Here is a 22,609-nt window from a genome sequence, read left to right as displayed (position 1 = left end):
GACTGGACTGTGGAATGGGCAACTTTAATTATACTTTAATTTCAATTAGATTTTTAATTTCAATTTATGCACTTATTTTAACTTATTTTATGTCTGTTTTAAGACCACTGTGTTGTTGTTTCTATTCTATTCATTGTTAAATGAACATGGTAACACCTGGCTGAAAAAAACAATAACATCCATTTTGTGTATTGCTCTGTAATTGATTTCTGCTCCACTCTCTGACAGGACAGTCTCGTGTCTCACGGCTTGTCTCTGCGCTCCCCCAAGATCACGCGGGATTTAAGATTAAAGGGGTGGTTTAAAAAAAAAGGGGAAAAAAAGGTGGTTCCCCTGCTGCACCGGGCTGAGAGCACAGCAGAGAGCTGCACAGGTAGCTAGCAGCAGCAGCAGCAGCAGCAGCAGTGGTGCTGAAAGCCTCCGCTAGTCTACCTAGAGACACTTCCCTCTCTGCGTGATACGATTGGAGTGTGTCGGCGAATCCTCCCCGCATCATCATATCCCGCTCGGGTCACCTTACTGCTCGGCTACCGGCATTTTCCATCTCCGCGCTCCGAAGATGATACCTGGCAAACGAAGAGCTGCAGTCATGTCCTTCTCGGTGGCGATATTTGGAGTCCTGATGCTGCAGTCCGTCTCGTCCCAGTACGGTAGGAAAGCAGCTCTCCTGGCGGTAATCTCACATCATGACGAAAATGCGGGTTTTGAAGGGAGGGATGTCGCTTGCATTTCTGCAGTGGGGCATTTTAATGAATCATTACAGGACGTATCTGTTCTTAAGACCGCTGTCCATCACGAATATCTCAGCAGCAGCAGCAGCAGCAGCCAAGTCTCATTAGATAATCCCTCACCGTGACACTAAAGACACTCATACCAGTCGGATGGAGCTTTGTTCATGATTGGCTTTCTGTGCATTTATGATGAGGGGTCAATAAATCATTAATGGGATACAATCTGTGTTCGTGGGGCTGAAGTGGGCCACACGGAGGCCTGTGTCCCTAAAATGTCCTTTGAAGTGTGGAGCTGCATGCAGGATCCGTGCAAGGACAAGTTCAGCTCACCAGGTTGGGGAATAGAGGAGGAGGAGGAGGATAGGGAAATGGTGTCACACTTAAGTTCAAAATCTGTCATGCTTTCCTTAGAAATGAGCACACACACATACACACACATACACACACAGGCTCAACATGCTGTCACGCTCTGCTCAGGTATGTCAGGATATGGCTCAGGAATCCAGTCTCCAGCTCTGTGCCACCAGCTCCTCTCCTGCAGGGTGAGATCATTCCCTGCATCACTCCATCTCCCTGTAACAGAGCACAACATGTATGTAATTAGATGTAGGACCTCAGAAGTGCCGTAAATAGCACCAGTCCATTTTGCTGCATGCTTCTATTTTTAGAGCAGAGATGCTGCACTGGGAACCATGGCTTTAATGTCCTCTTGCAACAGTGAATCTGTTAACTCTTCCCTGAGATGCACTGCACTGCAGAGTGGCATTGATTTTGTCAGCATGGTTCTGCTTGTCCAATTGACCCCTCTGCTCATAAATCTCAACCCCCCCACCAAACAGTTTAGGGGCAGTGTAAACCCCTCTCTGCTCTGTGTTTGTATCCCTTTTGCAGGCGTTGTGTGAGAGTGAGAGAGAAATTATTCAGTCCCGGCCTTCCCTGGAGTTGACCATGTGTAGGAATCCATTACACATCTCCTCCTATACTGCACGCCCACTCATTACATCTCGTCTTCAATCAGCAAATAAAGCTCTGCTTAAATGTAATGGCTTTTTATCTGACACACTGCTACAAAGAGTGATGCTTTTTATCTTCTTTGTGTTTCTTTCAAAGAGTCCAAATAGGCTGGATGCTTCAGAGAACGTCACAGTATTACACCGTGTATTATTAGTACATATTATACCATCAGCTGATGCTGATGCGAGATATTAACGCGCACAGCAACCAGCCTCATCACAGAAGCCATTTGTATCTGCTAATGGCTGTTCACATGTGAAGATATTCCCGCCAAGGTTCCCTAAGGATGTGTGTTTGATCTGAAGCGGAGTGGCTTTTACCAACGAGGCTGTTTAATGGTTTCATTCGAACCACATTTTACTGTAATTTCTCAGACAGCGGCCACAAAAACGGCTGAAAATGAAGGTCACAGTTAATGAACTGATCAATGCAAACAGAGGATTTTGTCGCTCCAGTAATGAGCTGAGTCTCGGGTTGGTAGCAGAGGTGTGAAGATGTTCATCAGTGCAGTTATCCTGACAGATGACCTGGCAGACAAATTATTCACCCCGGGGTCGAGGTTACCTCCATTTTCATTTTAAAGATTGAAGGTTTGAGTACTGTCAGAGGAATGTGTAAAAATAGAGTATATTGCCAACAGCTAACATTTAATACAAAACATAAATCTCAAGCCTGAAATGATGAGGTCCCGTCTGTTTAATTTACAGTAGGGCTACATATATTGATTGTTTGAATTATTCAAATGATTATTCTCCCAATTGGCTGATTAATTGTTTGGTCAGCACAATGTCAGAAAATGGTTCAAATAAACATAAACTAGGGAATGTGTGGCATTTAAAAATGACTTAATGGTAAATTGGTTGTCAAAATTGGTGCAGATTACTTTTCTGTCAGTTGCAGTTTTCATTTCTGTTATATTTAACGTTAAGCGCATGTAACCAGGAAGTGGTGGTGGTTTTATTTATAGCTCAACTCTTTCTCATGCCTCTCATGCATGATACCCTGAGTGCAAAATAGCAAAATCTGAGGGCAATTAGACTAAGAGTAGAAATTTTCAAACTATGAGGTTTGCTGTTTAAAGCACATTAAAATTGGACAATATTGATTGTAATATTTAATTTAATTTAATTTTGATTTTTTTAATTTAATTTAATTTTTTTAAGTTTTGTTATTATAATTTTCATTTCCACTCACATAAAACTGCATGAAATCCAGATTGTAATAAAATTAAAATAAAATAAAATACAATAAAACATAATAAAATGAAAAATAAAATAAAATAAAATGAAATAAAAAAATACAATAAAATAAATAAATAAATAAAATAAAATAAAATAAAATAAAATAAAATAAAATAAAATACAGAAATGCATCCGAAGCCACCGGCTTTTACAATGGATCTCCCCTGAACTTAAGGATAAAATCAAACAGTTACAGAATAATGGGGAAAAAATAAGTAAAATCACATTTAAACAATCTCCTCTATTTTCTGTAATGTAAGTCACTCGACTAAATTTCAGTACATTCACTTTAAACCCAGCAGATAAATATCATATATGCTTCCTGCAGCTGTTCTGCCCTGATCTCTGCAGTCGTCTCTTCTGATAGAATATTCATCTAACATCCAATTATCCACTCAGGATGTGTTGCAACAGTTTAGGTACATAAACTGGGACAGTGGCCAGAATTACTTTATATTACACCGGTATAAACAAATTCATCAGAAGATAACGAGAAAATATCTGCAAGGAAAGACTCATGACTATTCCAGGCCATCTGTTGTCAGGTTTGCTGTCAGGTTTACGCTTTGAATAATGAGACAGAAATTAGCATCAAGTCTCCAGTAAGAAATAAAAAGTGCAGTGATGAGGGTATTAACTTATGATTTTATTTTATGGTTACAGTATCATATTAACCATCTTCTTAGTTTTCAGTAGGGGCTGAAAGGATGTGGCTGAAAGGCAGATTTTGATTGGTCCTCACTGAAACATCAAAGTGTCTGATTGGACAGAAGTACAGTGTTTTTCTTTAGACAGAGCTTTCTGTCTTTCTAAATACAGTATGTGACTCTGAAAGTCTTGTATGAAAACAATAATACACCATGACGTTATATTTGGAGCTGAAACAGTTGAATAATTAATTAGTAGATCAGATTGGAAACTATTTTGATAATTGATTAATCATCAGTTAGTTATCAAGCTCAAGCCCAAACTATTTTCTGGTTTCACCTTCCCCAGTGTGAAGATTTACTGCTTTTGTCTGTTTTATATCATCATAAACTGAATACTTTTATTGTTGGTTTGACAAAATAAAACATCTGAAGATGTCACCTTGGCTTCTGGGAAATTGTGATGGGCATTATTTATTATTTTCAGACATTATTTAGAGGAAAACCATTCATAGATTATCGACAAAAAGCTAAAGACACATGTATTTATTAGGGGTGTAACGATATTGATCTGAATCGATGTTCAGTGATTAACAATCCAATATCATTGATGCAAATTGAAGCCATCAATGTATTTTCATCTGCAAGAAATGCTTTTATTTTGAAATCCCCATGGCACTTCTGTGTCACCTTTTCTGTCCAAGCGCACCTTAACATTCAAACAGTGCTAGCAGTCTAGCACCAGGCAAAGAAAGGCAAGCAGCTAAACAAAGATGTGGAGGATATTTACTGATATTGTCTCATATCGATCGCTGGCCCCTTTAATCGAATCAAAATCATATCATGGCAGACTTTGTGATACCTGCAAATATCGTATTGTTATCCAAAGAATTGATATAATATTATATTGTGATGAAACATGCTATTTATATTCCTAGTATTTATATAGCACAACTGATTCACCAGCCAAAACACACACTTTTCCACATATTCATCAAATAACAAACAAAATCCAGCTTTAAACATGGATAAGGCAACACAAAATGAATAAGACAAACAAGTGCTTTACAGAAATTTAAACTTGCTTGTAGGAATTTGGCAATACTGACGTAAAAAAATGCAAATAAAATATCATAATTAAAGTGATGCTCAGCCTTAGAAAGCAGCAGAACATGAGCCTGCTTTTAAAGGCGGTCAGAGTCGGAGCATTAATCAAAAAGAATCGACCGATCAATCAATAAAATAATCATTAGCTGCAGACCTAAAATGAAATATGTAAAATGGAAGCTATTTAAAAGTGTCACCTTGCTTTAAGAAATTATAATGAGCATTTCTCCCATTCTGTCATTTAAGAGATCATCAGAAGAGTAATTAATAGATGAATTAATAATGAAAATGATCAGTTGGCTGCAGCCCAATTCACTCAGAGGTCAAGAATATGTTGATAACTTTAGGTTAATCAGTACGATCTATAAAAACAACACACTGCAGCCTTTTATAGTTCTTAGATCACCCACATGAGACATAACAGCGTGTCAAAACTAAACAAACATCAGCTTGACATGAGTGACGTCATTCAGACATGTACAGCACAGTGCCACTGGCTCAGCACTTTTTACACATCAGGACTATCCGAGGTGGCAGCACCCATCTCTCAGCAGTTCTGTGTTAAGAGCAGAGGTGTTGGTATTTGTTTTAAGTCCCTGTCATGTTATTTACAGTTGCCAGTTTATTAAGTACAACTAGCAAAAACCGATGTAGTCTAATACAACAGTCCTGCAGTAAATCCTGTATACTAAGATTACATATCACCATTATAGTGACCAAATCATCATCAACATTAGAATAATAAAATAGGCAATACCTCATATAAACACATGAAAACCATACAGAAAGTACATTAATATTAAAGATAGTCTGTCTTTGAAATGTTTGCTCGAGTGTTAGTGTCACTGCAGATGAGGACAAGTGACCAGTAGCATCACTGGGTTTGCCTGCTGCATGCCCACCCTGTGAACAAAGGACAAAACAAAACAAACCCACGTTTCATGCTGCAGGGAGACTGTTGCTAACTTTGGTTGTTGCTTGACACTATGAGTTTTTCAAAGCTCAGTATTTGAACCATGGTGACTGAACGTCCTTAAACCATCTTTGAATCGCTTAAATTATCATTATTTTTTATAAATATTAGGCCTTAAAAGTAAGTAAATAGTCTTAAATTTGAATTTCTGGTGTACTAATTGCCACAAACATTTAATCTAATTTAATTTATCCATCTTTTAATTCCTTATTGTCGAAATAAGTCAAGCTTGTCTGCGTGATAGTTCACATTTCTGATGTTACAAATCCTTAAACCTACCACTAGATTAATTTAACTCACTCTAATAACCATATTCCTACATAAAATCTACCTCTGCACAGGACCACATATATACTACTTTTACTTACCTGCAAGACTTGAATAAGAAAGAGATAATTTGTTGTAATCATGGTCAAAAATTACCTTTTAAAAGGTCTAAAAAGGCATAAAATCGAAGTGTCTGATATCTGTAGACATCCTTTTAACACATAGTTTTATTAATAATTAAAAATTGAAATGGTGATACTAACTGATGGGAATTTACTGCGGTTTATTGTCGACTATTTCATCCCTAGTTTGGTTTAGGTTAAAGCTGTTTCAAGTAGTTGTTTATTTAACTGTATGATCATTTTGGAGGCTGCAGTTTCTGGTGGTGTTCAACTGTAGTAGGTGTTTCTATTATTTTGTCCACCCCATCTATGTCAATCAGGTTAGGCTAAACAACAGGAGACACCCATCAGTAAATAAAATAAATAAAATACAGTTCAACATTATAACCGTCATGAAGGCAGGATTTATTGCAGGACTGCTGTGATAGTTTCAGCCAGGTGTACCTAATAAACTGGCAGCTGAGTGTCTGTAGGAATCTGTGCTGTTCCTGATGAACCAGTTGTGGGCTGCGCTGCAGGGTGATGATGTCAGCTTGACAAGAAACAAACATGTCTGTCCATCTTGTGATGATCTGCTTGGTCTGACTGCCCGTCTCTTCCTCTTCCCACTGTGTTGCCGTAGCGCGCTTCTATGGAAACGGAGGGGGTCTATCACCACGCGCCCACACGCTCCCCAGAGACCCAGAGCTACAGTTTCTATAAATCTGCTCTCTCAATCTCATGTGCTCTCCACAGTGCCTATACACCATGCCTATGATGACTACAGCCCCCCCATCCCCCCCAACTCCTCCTCCTCCTCCAATCTGTGCAGCCGTGATCAATTGTTTCACTTTATTGCTCTCAGTTCAGAGAGGGAGACATTTCAATCCCATAAAATTAACAGCGTACAGTTCACCCGGTGTCTGTGTCCCATTATTGGATAATTATATAAACAACCGCTGATGATGTTTTCATTATACAGACAAGATGTATTGAAAAAGACAAGGTCAGTTGGAAGACTTTGGGATGTGAGTGCCGTGCGAGCCCGGCACAAATCTATGTGATGTCATTAATTGGACAATATAAAGTGAGAGCAGCCTCGCAGAGATGTCCCAGCAGAATTGAATGAAAGCTTCCTAGAAATAGCAGCAATAATGACTTTGGCAGAGATGAGGTTGTGTCTTTCTCTTACCAAAAGTGTTGATGTGACTGTTCCGACAGATGGTTCCATGTCGACTTCACTGATTTGTGTTTCACTGTTTTAAGGTAGAGCTGAAACAATTGACGAAAATGAATCTGCAATTGTTCTTCAATGTAAAATATGGCCATAATTTAATGTTTCTCCAATTTCTTAGTCTTAGCCCCTATCCCACTATAAACAAAAACTGCTAATATCTGGCTTTTGTACTTAATGGGAAGGTCACAATTTGCATTCACTCACAGGACAAATGACTCTGCGGTTGTCACGTGTATTTATCAGCTCCAGTTTCAATCAGCTCCAACTGGCAGTGATGGATATACGGGACCTGGGTGGATGCTCTAATTTTTGCACCTTTTTCGGCATGATATAATGAAGCGCTACCACAAAATACCACCCATCTCCATCTAAGCAGTGCTCAAATATATTTCAAAAATTAGTTGGCACTGAGTTTGAAAGAGAGAATGAAGTGATAAACATTTGTCACTGTGTTACAATGCAATGTTCTGATGGTAAACCTTTGGTCCTTACATTCATATGGATGCCACTTGATGTACTCCAACCACCCAAACACCGTTACAGACCAAATACACCACCTCATTGCGGCAGCACTTCTCCATGGCAGGACAATGCCACACCACTAAAACTGCTCAGAAATGGCCCGAGAAACATGACTAAGAGCTCAAGATGTCGGCCAAATTCCCCAGATCCCAATCTGATTAAGCATGCGTGGGATGTGCTGGTATCCCACATTACAACCCACAGGACTCCAAGGATCCACCACAAATGCCCTGGTGCCAGACACCACAGGACACTCCCAGAGGTCCTGTGTCCATGCCTTGACATTTTAGAGCAAAGTTGGATCTATGAAGGCCCCACTGTGGATAGGGGTTACCTCGAGGGTACTGGTACGTCCCACAAATGCTCGATTGGACTGGGGTATAGGAAGTTTGGAGGCCAGGTCAATGCCTTGAGGTCTTTGTCACATGCCTTGGGCCATTCCTGAACAGTTTTTGCAATGTGGCATGGTGTATTGTTCTGCAGAGGGGGCCACTGCCATCAGGGAGTACTGTTGCCATGAGGGAGTGTATTTGGTCTGCAATGGTGTTTGGGTGGGTGGAACATGTCAAGTGGCATCCATTTGAATGCAAACACCCAAGGTACCCTAGCAGAACATTGCATTAATAATTAACCAGATGATTAATGTTAATGTTAATGTTAATGTTTAATGTTTCGGCTGATCGGTTGTCACATTGTCACTGGCCTCCATGCATTTCGTACTGTTTACTAACCTGTTTTCCAGTGCATTCATGATGTTGAATGTTACACATTAGAAAAAAATAAAACACAAAGGCATACGTATCTTCACATGACTCTTGTCTAGTGGCAAAGGAAAATTAGTCTATTGCTTATCTTAGTGGGTTTTCTTGCGTTTTAGAAACCTGCATATACACGCTACATTTTGATGGAAAAAGGATGTAAGAAAAAAAAATATATATTTTTGAGTTGGTACTGTAGGTCAGCCAAAAAAAGCAATTCAACTACATGAATTTGGACTGTGAAATGTTATGGACATTTTTCACTATCAAATAATCGAGAAAACTAGCAACTTGATGAGTTTGTAAGGAAGACAGTTGTTAGCTGCAGCTCTGTACAGATTTTCCTTTCTCTCTCTCTCTCTCTCTCTCTCTCCTTTATTTAACCAACCTTTGTTTCATTTTATGATTATTTGTTTGTCTGTGTCTCTTATTATTTAATTTATCTTTATTTCTGTTTGTCTTTTCTTTCCTGGTTCCCATTTAATTTACCCATCTATTTTCTTGCCTTTCCATCCTCCGCCTGCTCTCCTTTTATTTCTGGACACGCTGCCCCCTAAACCTCCACCGCCTCCACCAACAGCGGGCTTTGTGAAATCACCTTTTTCTGAGACTAAGCTCACGGGCGACACCTTTGAGCTGTACTGTGACGTGGTGGGAAACCCCACCCCAGAAATCCAGTGGTGGTACTCTGAGATCAACCGAGCCGACTCCTTCAGGCAGCTGTGGGACGGCGCCCGTAAGCGGCGAGTGTCCATCAGCACGGCCTACGGCTCCAACGCCGTGAGTGTGTTGGGTGTGTCTCGTCTCACACTGGACGATGCCGGGACCTATGAGTGTAGAGCGAGCAATGACCCGCGACGTAATGACCTGCACCAAAATCCAACCACCACCTGGATCCGTGCTCAGGCCACTATTTCGGTGCTGCAGAGTGAGTGGTCGCTGTAGAGGAAACACCCCCTTCCCCTCCGTTAGCAAACAAATGTAACACTTCCTGTGTGATTCAGCCTCCCTCAGACCTCTCCAGGGGACCTCTATCTTTCCCCGTAGGTGCCATCCTCCCCTACAGACTTGGGAAATGAAGAAACTAGTCCTTTAGTACTTGAGTAGTATTTTATATTGTGCTCATCCGTCGGATCAGCCTCCATCCCATAGAGCACACCCTCCATTTCCTCTTTACTTAATTTTTCTTACTCTTTAGCTCTCATCTTGTCATTTCCCCAAACTCTTTGTCAATAGATTGCATTTATTTTTTCCTTTGTTTATTATTATTTAATTATTTTATGTCTGTGTTTTTAAAATGTTGCAGACTGACTGTTCTTCTGAACTTGTCCAATATTTGCTTTGAACTTGCTAATTCTAAATGTTATGAATGGCACCATTTGTTGTTTGCTCACCAGCAGCGAAGAATCAGCATATCTTTTCTATAAATTATACTTCTCTTTCTTTCCCCTCAAACTACGTTGTACCAGGATCTGAAATGTACAGAACTGTGATGGAAACCAAAACTTGTGGTTACTAAACCTGATTGTCAATTGTCAATACTTTCTGTTTAGCCCAGAGTATCAAAGTGCTGAAAGCTGCCTTCAAATATCTATGTCATGTCTATTAGTAAACCTTTTAATTATTTGATGATCAGATAGCTCCAGATTCATTATCAAAATCTTGACAATTCTAGATTAGATTTTAGATTTCATGGAGGCAAAGTCGTTAAACAGCTGATGGTGTTGAGGTTTAGACGACATTTGTAAAGTGAAAAAAAAAATCTTTGCACAGAATATGTTTGAATACTTAGATTGAGAGGTTCACTGGTGTCTACCATAGACTGTATATAAAGATGGATGGCATGTCTCCACTTCTTTCCACTGTACAAAAATGACTTGTGCTGGTGATGTCTTTTGGAGCCAAAGTCTGCACAGTAGTAATCAGGGAGTGGAGCTGTGGTATCGAGGTCCCAGCTGACTCTGTGCTTGACACCTTGGATGCATAAAAAGAACTGGATACAGCGTTGGAGGTGGGACCCTGTTCATTCCTATGAAGGCTGCTCAGTGGCACATGAAGCTGCCACATAAAAAAAATGACCTGAATGAGCGGCGCTGCTTCTGCATCATTGGGCCCATAGAGCAGAAGCTGGCCTGCTGGCTGAGCTAGCTAACTTCCGGTTAAGCGCCCCGCTAACTTGAATGGGAATAAAATTATTTAATCACGCGGCTCTTCAAGACTTTCCAAATGTTATCAGACTGAATGGATTGAATTCTGATAGTAAAATGAGTCATGTCACGGGTTGTGACGCTCAAAAAAATGTATCCACGGATTTAAAGCTTTCTCTTTCACAATGTAAGTCTATGGGAAAAAGTCTTTAAGTTCCCATGGGATCACATGACAGATTTGGAAGTTATCATTCCACTGTTTGCCATGTCATGTCGTCCATCTTTATATTCAGTCTATGTGTCTGTGTAAGAACAAGATCAGGATTAAACAGAATACGACACCCCAGTTAAGATCTTCGTTGTTTAAAAGTGAATCTGAGTGAGGATTTTCCACAGGTTGAATTTCAGCCAGTTATAAATAATAAATGTTATTGTAGACTGTTTTTATGGGAATCCTTCAGAGCTTTTTAATCTCATCTCTGAAATAAAGCTCAGAGAGTTGTTGAACAGACCTTGACCTGGAGTCATCTTCACTGGCTAACACTAGGAGTACTTCTTTTATTATTTGAAGATTAAACCTCAAGTTTATTTTAGCATAAAAAGAAATCAGCATTTGAAAAAAATAAGTGAAAAAATGGATCCGCCTGTACTCCTGTGTATCCTGTACAGAAAAAGGTTCCAGAAGTACTTTTCCTCTACATAAGATCACAGGGTCACCTGACAATTTAGGTTTATGGCCGTCAGTTTAAATTAAATCAACTGTGTTTTTGAGAAGTCATGTTTTTGGGTCATTGTGGTGTGACTGCTCGAGGCTGGGCGCTTTATTATTGCAGTTGAGACCACAACAGAGCTCCATAGTTGCACAGTTTTCCCAAAATTGGGGTTTAATTTTTATTTAAGCTGCAGATTGATCTACAAAGCTCAGTGATTGGATGCTTCTTATTGAAGTGCACCTTGGGAGCTGTAGTTGGCTTCCCTTCTTACATTTATATGTACACAGGCTTAACTTTTATTAAAGAAGCAGATATTTCCCAGTGCAGTTGGTCATCTTTTGTACTGATGATTCAGCCGAGGGAGTTTTGAGTCTTGGAAGTGCTCCCACTTCCCAGTCACCCAACAACGCAGAAAATGACTTCTACTTAAGGAACCCTGGATGCCCAAAATAATTCCTCCCACATCAAGACTCTATTCCTGTGCTGTATTGTATAAGTGTGTGTATGAAGTGTGGTTGGCGTTGGTGTCCGTCTGAACCCTTTGTGCGTTGTTGTTTACATCCTCCAGCACTCACCCACAGGTCCCTGCATGCACACTGATCTGTGTCTCTATTACAGAGCCGTCAATCGCCGCCTCTGAACACACCACACTTCCTGTGGAAGGCGACGTTTACTTACTGCAGTGCAACCTGACCAACGCCCACAGCGTCCTCCTGGAGAGCTACTGGATGAAGAACGGGGAGGAGATACCTGAGACACGCAGCCCAAACAGGAACACTGAGTACAAGTAGGAGTCAGGGCAAAAGCTTTTACAACTTGTTGTGTGTGTGTGTGTTTAACACAGAGTTTAGCAGTGGGTTCACGTGAGGTGTGTTTCTGCTCTACAGGCTGAACAAACCAAGAGGAGAAGCCGCCGGAGTGTACATGTGTGTCTACACCTTCGATATGGTTCCTCCAGCAAACGCCACCATCGAAGTTAAATGTAGGTGTTGATTTGTGAGCCGCAGGCGTTTTTGTCAGTTTCAAGGCCACATTAGAGTTGTCACCAATAAAAATGGCCCAAATGGCCTTGAGCACTGGCAGCCCTGTCATGTGAGGACCTGTGATTTCAAACGGCTCTGCGGGCTGCTCATGGGGCAGCCGGCGCCCTTGACACCTCCATCTAACCAATGCCCGGCTCAGTGGCAGCAGATGGTGTCTTGTTTGTCTGATGGCAAGGGATTATGTCTCAACGGTAAAATCTGGTCTGCCTTTTCTGCTGTCACACGCATTGCTACGGAGGCAAATTGGATTTTGTTTGCTTTTATTTTATGGGGCATTTCTTTTCATGTTTTTTAATATACAGAATATACAGGATAATGCAGGCAGCTTGATGTTTCATCACTTTACATGTTCCTGATAAGATGAGATGTTGTGAATTAAATATTTGATGTTGACATTTCACTTCTGCTCACACAGACGTTTGTCAATCCTCCCCGTGTTGTGCTCCTTGATCATGGCTAGAAAAATTCAATAGAATTATTTTAGTTTAGTGGATTAATTGAAGGACAACATTGTATCTGAGTTTTCTTCTTTTATATTTCTCTACTTGTAGCAGTCACATTTGCTGCATTATTACCCCCTTCAGCTGTTTGAATGCAGCTATATTTGGCATATACTAACTCTGGAACTTGCTGTGTGCATCTTGCTTGAAAAAACCCCTCTATGAATAAAAGGACATTGTTAGTTTGTACTGAAAATGAAAAAATGAAAAGCACAAATAAGTAACCCATTTATTATTTTCATGCAACGCACATGACTATACTTACAATTATAAATTAGTACAAAAAAAAAACCTCTCTGAATTTCTTGATTGCGTTGTAACCATCAATCTGTTTTATGTTGTTTCAGCTGCTCCTGACATCACAGGCCACAAGCGCAGTGAGAATAAGAACGAGGGCCAGCGTGCTATTCTCTACTGCAAGTCTGTGGGCTATCCTCACCCTGTCTGGACCTGGCGCAAGTACGACAACGGCATTCACAGGGTATGAGATACCAATATACTCCCCCTGGCTACTGTAGCAGCTCAGTACATATTCTACATTTGAGTATATTATAATGTTCAGTTTTGAATATTCTCCCCTGCGTATGCGGAGTTGGCAAAACATTCGAAACACCTCAGCATACAACCTCAGTAATAGTTCAGTTAATACCTCGCTGAAAACTGGCATTATTATTAAACACTGTTATCTTTGTAAAGAGTTTATTGGCGACGTATTACAGATAGATAACAGGTTACTGTTGATTAAAATTTCTTATATCTGCACGAACCTGTGTTGGAAGACGTCAGTATGCATACACTAAGCACGAGCAGATCTTAACATTAAAGTTAAGATTTTAAAATCCACTTTGACTTAAACTAACAATTTATTTTCCAACTGCATTCTTATCTGCTTTTTTCAAGGATTTTCTGCACAATTGTAATTTTACTGTCACTGTGAATATTCCAGCTCAAGACAAGAAGCATGATTACATCAGATAAGATAAGATAAGCCTTTATTGTCTCCCTTAGGAGAAATTTGTCTTGGGTATTTGACAGAGCACAGGCGACGTAACAGCTCACAGCCTCAAACAACCATCCGTATACATGTACATTCAAACTACATCTATAACATTCAGTAAAACACACAGATCCATGTACACTAGAACACACACCAAGAGTCTTACATGATGCTAAGATATTGGACATTCCCCCAATAAAAGCTGTAATGTCAGAAGAAGAAGGAAAAACATATATTTTATTAATCCCTGAGGGGAAATTCAATGTTTTCACTCTGTTGTCATGTACACACACAGGCCTGAAATACTCACACATGCACAAACAGGACCTATACATGCATTAAATCTAGAGATTTTAGAGCGAGGGGGCTGCCTTGGACGGTGCCCCAAGCAGATGGGGGTCTGGTGCCTTGCTCAAGGGCAACAAATTGGCACCTGTCTAGCTACCAGTCCATACTCCATATTTGGTCAATTTCCAGTTCCCAACCCAAGTCCCTATGGGCCGAGCTACTGGCGTTAGATAGTACACAGATAGAAAATCTCGCATGTGTTGTACATCATTTCATATTAAAAATAATGATACACTTCATTGATACAACACCCTTCAAAACAAAGTTACAAAAAGTAAAGTTAAAATGCTTCATATAGGAAAGATAAGATTAAAACAAATCAGCATTACAATAATATAAATCCAGGCAAATAAAAGTAAAGAGAATGAAGGAGACTACTTGTTAATAAAACAAGGTAAAAAAAAGTAAAATAAACAAAAACAATGCAAAAGGTAAACAAATGAAATGCATATATGTTTTAATGTTTTAAGACATGAGCTTGTTTAGAATATTAAAGCACCTCTGTACATGTGAATACAGCCACATTTCTGTCTTCTCGCTCAATAGGAAATCGACAACTCAAGCGGGCGCTTCTTCATCAACAGCAGAGACAACTACACCGAGCTCCACATTGCCAACCTGGACATTAATCTAGATCCAGGCGAGTACCACTGCAACGCCACCAACATGCTCGGCACCCGTGATGAGAAGATCGTGCTGAGGGTCCGCAGTCACTTGGCCCCCCTGTGGCCTCTTCTGGGGGTTTTGGCCGAGATCATCATCCTGGTCGTCATCATCGTCGTTTATGAGAAGCGCAAGAAGCCTGAGGATTTACAAGACGGTGAGTCGCCGCCAGGGTTGTTTTATTATTCCACTGTTTTTAATATATCTGAGGAGAAACTGGTTTAACTGTTCATTTCAAACCCTGTCAGCGTGCTGCGGGGCGACGAGGCAGCTGTGAAAGGAGGCGCACTTTGTTTTTTTCCGCCTAAGTCATTTCTTGGCCCGAGACACCAACAGAGTCACCTGACACTGCGCTCTGCCCGCGCTCAGTAATTCAGTCTGGCGAGGTTGACCCAACAGGCAGACGCTGTTGCAGGAGGTCGCACCTTGTCAGGACAATTTTACCCATTTATTATTCATGAGAAATATGATACTGCAGTGTTGCGGAGGTGGACAGTTTCAATTATTAACAGCTTTCCAGGGACCTTGTGCTGTCCCCAAGCTGCTGCAAGCGTCACCACGAGACACATCATTTAGAGACACAACCTGCGTATGCCAGCCTGGGATTTTCTAATACTACTGAGTACTTCATTTTCAAGAGACTTGCCATATCATAAATTATGCATTAATGGTATTTGGGGCGACCTTTTCCTCTCAAACAGAATTTTGATGTTGTCACATGCTGATTAGACGCAATGTGCAGCGAATGACTGACAGCTCAGAGCTGTGATCGCCTGTCAGTCAGTGACACTGAACAGGGATATACTGTCATTAGTCACCTTGAAAATCCTCACAGTGTTACAAAATGGACGCAGACTGCGTGAATAAAAACAGCAAATTCTTGCATGAAATGTTAAAATTTCATATTTTGCTCCAGTTAGCGTTTGCTGTTGAATATTTAATTGTTGATTGTTGTAATATCTCCCATCCTCCCCTTCTCCCCAAATTGCATAACCTTAACCATGTTCGTGGTAAGTGTGAGACTTTGCATGCTTCATGAATTTTAATAAGCATTCAGCCTCATCTTCTTCCAGTTCACAGCACACGAGTACACAGTTGTGTTTGGCCTCGACATTAATGTCAATGCAGTTCAGAATCCTCAGTTTTTAAGATTTTATTTTAGTAACGGTCATATTTTTGCATCACATAGCAGCAGTGAGATGGCATGCACGTCACTGTAAAGACCCGAAAATATTTTGTGTTTCTCAATCATCTCTACCGTCACTGTTTCACACTGCTTCAACGACTTTATTACCCTCAGTAGAGGGCTGATATATTTTATTCTCACTAATCTCTTTGAGCGAACAGCTGTTCTGTGCGAGCGCTGCCTGTCTCTGCATGACAACAGTGTTGTTGTTTTTTTAAATTTGAATTTTTGCCTGTATGTATTTGTTTGAATGTGGTGTCGTGCTGGATTTAACTGCATTCTGTGTGTTTTGTGAGTGACCTCATGAGGTGGTTTTTCCTGCGGCATGACAGCCTGTTGTTTACTACTTTGTTACTCCATCGAGGCTGCGTTTTCATCCCATAACACAGTCTGCACATGCAGCACAGTTGAAAGATAAAAAGTCTGGAAAATCTAAAGTGCACCATGTGTCAGTCGCAGCTACTGTTCTCAATGCTTTACGCTTTCTGTTAAAAACAACAACTTATCACTTCATCAACATTTGCAACTCTCCTTGCGATTATTTTATTTTCTGGTCTTCATTTCTCCATATTTTCCCTTGTTGCCTCAGATGATGACCCAGCAGGACCAGTGTGAGTATTAACATTTTGCCTTCGATATCTCTTTGACTTGATGACGTGTGTTTTGTTGTTAGGTTATCATGATGCATCCACTCCGGGCTGTCTGTAGAGCTCAGTGTACAGTACACCCCAAATTTGGGTCACAAATAACCGGGAGCATCATGTGATGGTGCTTTGCTGCATTCATATAAATCACAGGGAAATATAATGAGTCAAATAAGGGTATTTTTAAGCTGTCAACAACAGGGGGGATAAGAAAATATCAATACACTTGAGTGTTGCAGTATTAATTTTTGTGATACTGTGTCAAGTCTCAAAAACACTACCGATTTTAATGAATAGTTTACATGCAAAGATTCACAGCAGTGGTTCATTTTGTTTTTTAAATCCCTGACAGCTTGATATCAGTGTTGTAATCTGTCTTAAGCCATTTGACTCTTACGCTCCAGCGCATCAACATATCGCTAACGTGTTAAATGGACTGTGATGAATACACATGTAGATCCCACTGTTCTGATTGCAAAAAAAAGACAACTTTTGAACTCAGATTTTATACGGATGGTGGTGTGTTTTTTATACTTTTACAATTTTCTTGAAATTAGATTTTAAAAAATGGTAATATATTGTCTTGCTTTCAGTATCGCAGTATACTGAATCGTAACCCTTGTAACGCAATACTTATTGAATAGACAGATTCTTGACAATACACAGCCCTCGTCAATGACAAGCTACTGTCTGAATTGTCCTGATTATGGAAGCCCTTCCATGATGCTCTAAGAACAAAAAAGGCCACACTTAAATTTAAGTCCCCCATTTATCTCTCATTAGCAGTATGCAAACATTTAGAAAATAGTTTAACACACTATGATGCAGTTGTGAGCCGAGATAGGTATTAATTAAATGTTCTGTACGCAAATTCAAAGCATTAATATAACAGCAGACAAGTACTTCCTGTGTAGAGATATAGTGGAGTAATGGCGTCCTGAGCAGAGAATGAAGTCACGCTACCTCTGTTGGTTGAATGTGTAGATCGTCGTGGATGTTGCAGATGCAAAGCCCCATGGTTAACACTTGTAGCTCTGTCAGCACTGTTCCCGCTATTAGCACAGTTAGCTGCCGGCTCAGCCATCTCTATGCTGAGAGCCGTGTGCTGACAACCCTTTGAATCATAGATACGCACTTTGTATCATATAACGCTCTTTTAATATATTTATCGACAACCTTTAAGAACCCATTATGAGGCATGAGTGAACAGGTGTATTAACTGAAAGTAAATTATGTAGTAAAACACAGCTGTAATAATACAAATTAGGTCTTTATCTGAGGACTTATAACTGCTGACAAATACTGTACACAAATGATAATTTAGAAATGCCCTTAAAGCTGTTTACATCTACATCATAGTGTGGTAAACTATTTATTAAATTCTGTATCCTGCTTTGTTGCTGTAGATTTTTTAAATGTGTAACCTGACCCAGGTCTGGTATACTCCTCCACAGTGAAAAGTAGAATATGTGTTCAGCTAATGAGCTGTTTAGTCTACAACCGAGATTCAACTGAGTGTTGTTTTCATTATTGATTAAACAGTCATTCCTCAGACTTTAAAAAGCTCCCCTCAGAGCCACAGAGGATCATCGACTTGTTTTCAATAACTCAGTAGTACAAACCATGTGTAAAATCAGTGGAATGCCCCTTTAATTTACTGTTTTTCCTAAATTGAAATCAATAAAATGTTAGAAATTATGCTAAATTTTCATCATAAGTTGGCAGTGGTGCCCCCAGAAATTTTTCATAGGGATAGCCAGATGGGGCCACAGAAAATCTTGGGGTGGAACACCAAAACCAAAAGCCATAACTGAATTTCAGAAATTCTATTATACTGTTGTATATAGGCTAGTTAAATTCTATGTCAGTATGACAGTTAATGACTTGCATACTGATATGCTTTGGTTTCTAATTCTAAAGCAGTCACACTCAGGTGTGCACCAAAACAACCGAACCCGAGACCTTCTTGAAGAGGTGGTCTCGGTCCGGTTACAGACGAACTCTGGTGCGGTTCATTTGTGGTGAGAACGTGTTCCGACCTCGATCCAAACCACCTGCAGTCACGTGACACATTGTTTGGGTTAAACATGAGCATGTTACAGTCCTGGAGGATTATTAATGTGCGCCTCCTCCTGTACTGCCTTAATATGCACATTCAGCACATCCAATGCATCAAAACATTGTTTTCTAGTTGGAGCCGTGCCTCGTTTTCAAACTGTATGGTTTGACTAAAATGAACAATGACAGCAATATAGTCCATGATGAGCAGCGCTAAAATCAACCTGCGTAGTTGTCCCTCCATTGTGACATTAGAAAGTGTCACATTTATCTCGCAAGTGTACTCTTCTTCAACATTTTGTTTACTTCCTGGATTTTTCCCACATGGAAATTCTGACCAATCAAGAGCAGCTTTCTCACACAAGGCATTTGATCTGGTCCGCTTGTAAATGCTGCCGTGAGAACACGAACCAACTCTAGGCTATTATGCAACTTTGTAACAACATTAGTCCCTGATTCAGACCAAAGAAAGCAAAGTCGAGGTCTGAAAGCACCCTAATATACAGCTTTAATTTGAAGACGTGAATTAATTGTAAGGATTAAAAACACTTACTGTGAACAATTGATTATATCAGGGTGGTCATGGCCCCCAGCGGCGCTACTGTAAGACGGCAGAGCCCAAAAAGATTACTTAAAATTGGTAATTTATTCTGATTGGCAAACAAAATTATAACATTCATAATTATATGTAACAGAGACAACAAATCATTTGTGTTTGTGTATATCAGTCATTAGAATTGCAATCAGATTATTTTCTGTCTCAGTTTCTTGAGTGTTCACGTGTTTCAGCTGAGGTATGAACTGATTGTGTTGTTTCCTTCCTGTTTTAGGAAAACTAATTCAACCAACAACCACAAAGACAAGAATCTCCGCCAGAGGAATACGAACTGAGCAGCCTGTCTGCTGAGTAAGTATTAAATTATTAAGAGGAAGCCTGATGATAAAGACGTACGACAAGCCTGTGGCCACAAATTACAAGATGATCCACCATATGATCTTATCAATGAACGCTGCTGTCAACCAAAATCAGCCTGTTGTCAGACTGCACTAATGGGTCGTACGTTCTCTTTATTTGCAGGTTTCATTACACATGTATTGACCATATGAAGGTAAACGAGAAGGGAGTCCAAACCAGTTGTTAATAGGATGTATCTGCCATTACGAGTATGGTTGTGGAGGAGTTAATGAGGCATGCCTTATGATTTTATTGTGTGAGGGTGCGAATATGGAATTGCTAACATTATAACCACTGTTGCTGCATGCAGTTGTTGACGTTTATGATTTATTTCCCCTCTTATCCACTAATTTAACATTTTTACTACTTCTAAAATAATGCATGCAAGATGTCGACCTTCTGTTTGATACAGAAATGGCTTTTTATTTATTTATTTATTTATTTTGCTCTTTTCTCTGAGAGTGGCTTCATTTAGATAATCTGTACTGTGTGTTCTAGAGGAAAAACAAAACTCGGCAATGTAACAGAAAACACCACCATAATCTGGTATGACAGTTGTGTACAGTTTTATCATTCCTCTGCATACCATTTTATCCGAAAATATCTATTACATTTTAAGGGCTTTGCAATGTCCCTCTAAATTTGGTTAAGGTTTACTTTACTGTATGTACTGTATGTATTAAATCACTATAACTATGTATCAGATCACCATTAATATAAAGACTATTCATATGATATGATGCACTTAAATGTTGAGGGTAATGAAAACCTGTATAAACCTACTTTAGGAAATCTGTACTAATCATTCTAACATATTGTTTTATAATTGTGTGTATTGTACAGCATGGCTATTATCCTATGCAATTATTATCCATATCAATATATTGAAAATCATTGCAGCTTTTGATTTCTCTGTGACAAAGCTTTAAACTAGTAGGATCACCGTAGAGCGTTGATGGCATACTACACAGCTGCATGAATTCTCTACAGCTGGCGTGGGAGGCGGCGAAAAGAAGCCCATGTCAGGACTGACACGTGTGAAGCAATTCTAAGATCCCAGACTCATTTTTAAGAATAAATATCTCGAAAAAGAAAAGTGTGTGTGATGAATTTCTTTGTGAGACACAGTGGACATTCAGTTGTACCGTTAAGGATGCACACAGGCCGTCCCAGGAGGATGCAGGAAAATATGAGCATGTTGAGAACAGCACCATCTAGTGACGTTCTGAGTGATGCACAGCTGACATGTTGAACATGATGATGAACATCAGAGGAACAAGGACCAACAAATCTTGATTAAAAAGAAATCCTCACTTGGTGCGCAACAATCCCAGTCGTATGAAAAACAAGATTTTTGTGAACAGTTTATACTTGATATGTGGGTTTATTCTGCTCTTTTGACACTGAGGCAAACTGTGGGGTCATTTACAGTTCTGTTATTTCTCTTGAGCAGTGAGCATTGATCAGATAATAGAATACTCTTAACTCAGACCCCTGAGTTCAAGAGTAGCACTAAATTTATGCACATGGGCCCCATGTGCGGGAGCAGTGCACCCACTGCGGCGACTGTGGGCTCTCTTCCGGCCCGTGGTCCTTTGCTGTGTCATCCCCTCTCACATCCCCCCTCATGCCCCAAACTGTCCTGTCATTAAAGGCAAAAAGCCCAAAAAAATAATCTTTAGATTTAAGCACACAAATGTTTTTTCATTCTTCCTATACCATATTTTTTTTGTTCTAGTGTTTTTGGTATTTAAGATCCAGACTAGATCTGAAAGGGTGAAAAATGTGACATTGCAAGGGAGAAACTATCTTTCTGGTTAGGATTATTGATAGATGGAGGTGGAAATTTATTCTATATATCCATTAAAAGCCACCATTTAGGACACTGAGGCAGGGGCGTGATAGTGGGAGGAAAAGTAGAACTGATTACCCAGGGCCCCAGTGAGAGGGGGGGCCCTCAAAAAGCCTGGAATGAAAAGTTTGGTTTGGTTTGCAGTTTTATTTGTCAGTAATTAGTGCCATAACTTAATTCAAATTGGCTGAATAAATTAGTTTAAATATCAAATTTTGTACAAATAATAAAAAATAATGGAAGCTCTGTAAAGCCCCTCTCACCCCTTTTTTGTTTTTAAAGATTATTTTGTTTTGGGTTTTTTTGCCTTTGATGACAGGATGGTGTTGGATGGGGGGGTGGCATGCAGCGGGGGCTGCGGCACTGCCTTTGTGCATGGGGCGCCCGCCCTATTTACTGAGCTACTGGGTGCCGCCCTGTCACCCCTTAAAGGTGCAAAATGGTTTAGTGTGCCCCTGTACTAGGATTTGTCTCTAAATACAGCTAAACCCCAGTGACAGACCTCTAATGCTGCTGAAGCACCAATGCACACTGTTGTGTCTTTCCCCAAGAAAGGGAAATTGTTGTTTCAAAAAAGAAAAGAAAGAAAGGAAAAGAAAGGAACGCAAACTGAAAAAAAAAAAAAATTGAGAGGAAACATGCATCAGGAAAGGACGGACGGGAGGCCCACAGAAAACATTTATGCACAGGGCCCAGAATTTGTTGCTACGCTCCTGCACTGACGCTATGTCTTCAGTATCTTTTTAAGTAGGGTGGGGGTATCTGGTACAACTTAACTTACTTTCAAGGTGCAAACAGATGAGAAAGAAATCTGGAGAGGTTGAAACTCCAGCAACACTTGTAGTAGAAGTTGTTCTAGATACTGTTGTGTAAATGTTGCTTGAATTTCAATCTCCTCAGTATCT

General features: G+C 40.0%; 1 protein-coding gene across 2 annotated transcripts; it reads left to right on the top strand.

Annotated features, from left to right (window-relative positions):
* Positions 1–204: 204 nt before the first annotated feature.
* On the top strand, positions 205–20,948 carry LOC117262577 (neuroplastin). Of its 2 annotated transcripts, none has more exons than XM_033635586.2 (8): positions 205–650; positions 12,077–12,245; positions 12,346–12,440; positions 13,349–13,482; positions 14,893–15,166; positions 16,797–16,806; positions 19,728–19,804; positions 19,976–20,948. In XM_033635586.2, exons 1-7 carry the CDS (start codon positions 560–562, stop codon positions 19,786–19,788), a joined length of 834 nt encoding a protein of 277 aa, XP_033491477.1. In that variant the 5' UTR covers positions 205–559; the 3' UTR covers positions 19,789–19,804; positions 19,976–20,948. The 2 variants fall into 2 exon arrangements, with proteins under 2 accessions (XP_033491477.1, XP_033491476.1); XM_033635585.2 differs by having other exon boundaries at positions 16,785–16,806.
* The last annotated feature ends 1,661 nt before the right edge of the window (positions 20,949–22,609 follow it).

The sequence above is a fragment of the Epinephelus lanceolatus genome, chromosome 5 (genome assembly GCF_041903045.1).
Source record: "Epinephelus lanceolatus isolate andai-2023 chromosome 5, ASM4190304v1, whole genome shotgun sequence".
Classification (NCBI taxonomy): domain Eukaryota; kingdom Metazoa; phylum Chordata; class Actinopteri; order Perciformes; family Serranidae; genus Epinephelus; species Epinephelus lanceolatus.
The sequence above is the reverse complement of the archived record's forward strand: the minus strand, read 5'-3'. Positions and strand labels throughout refer to the sequence as shown.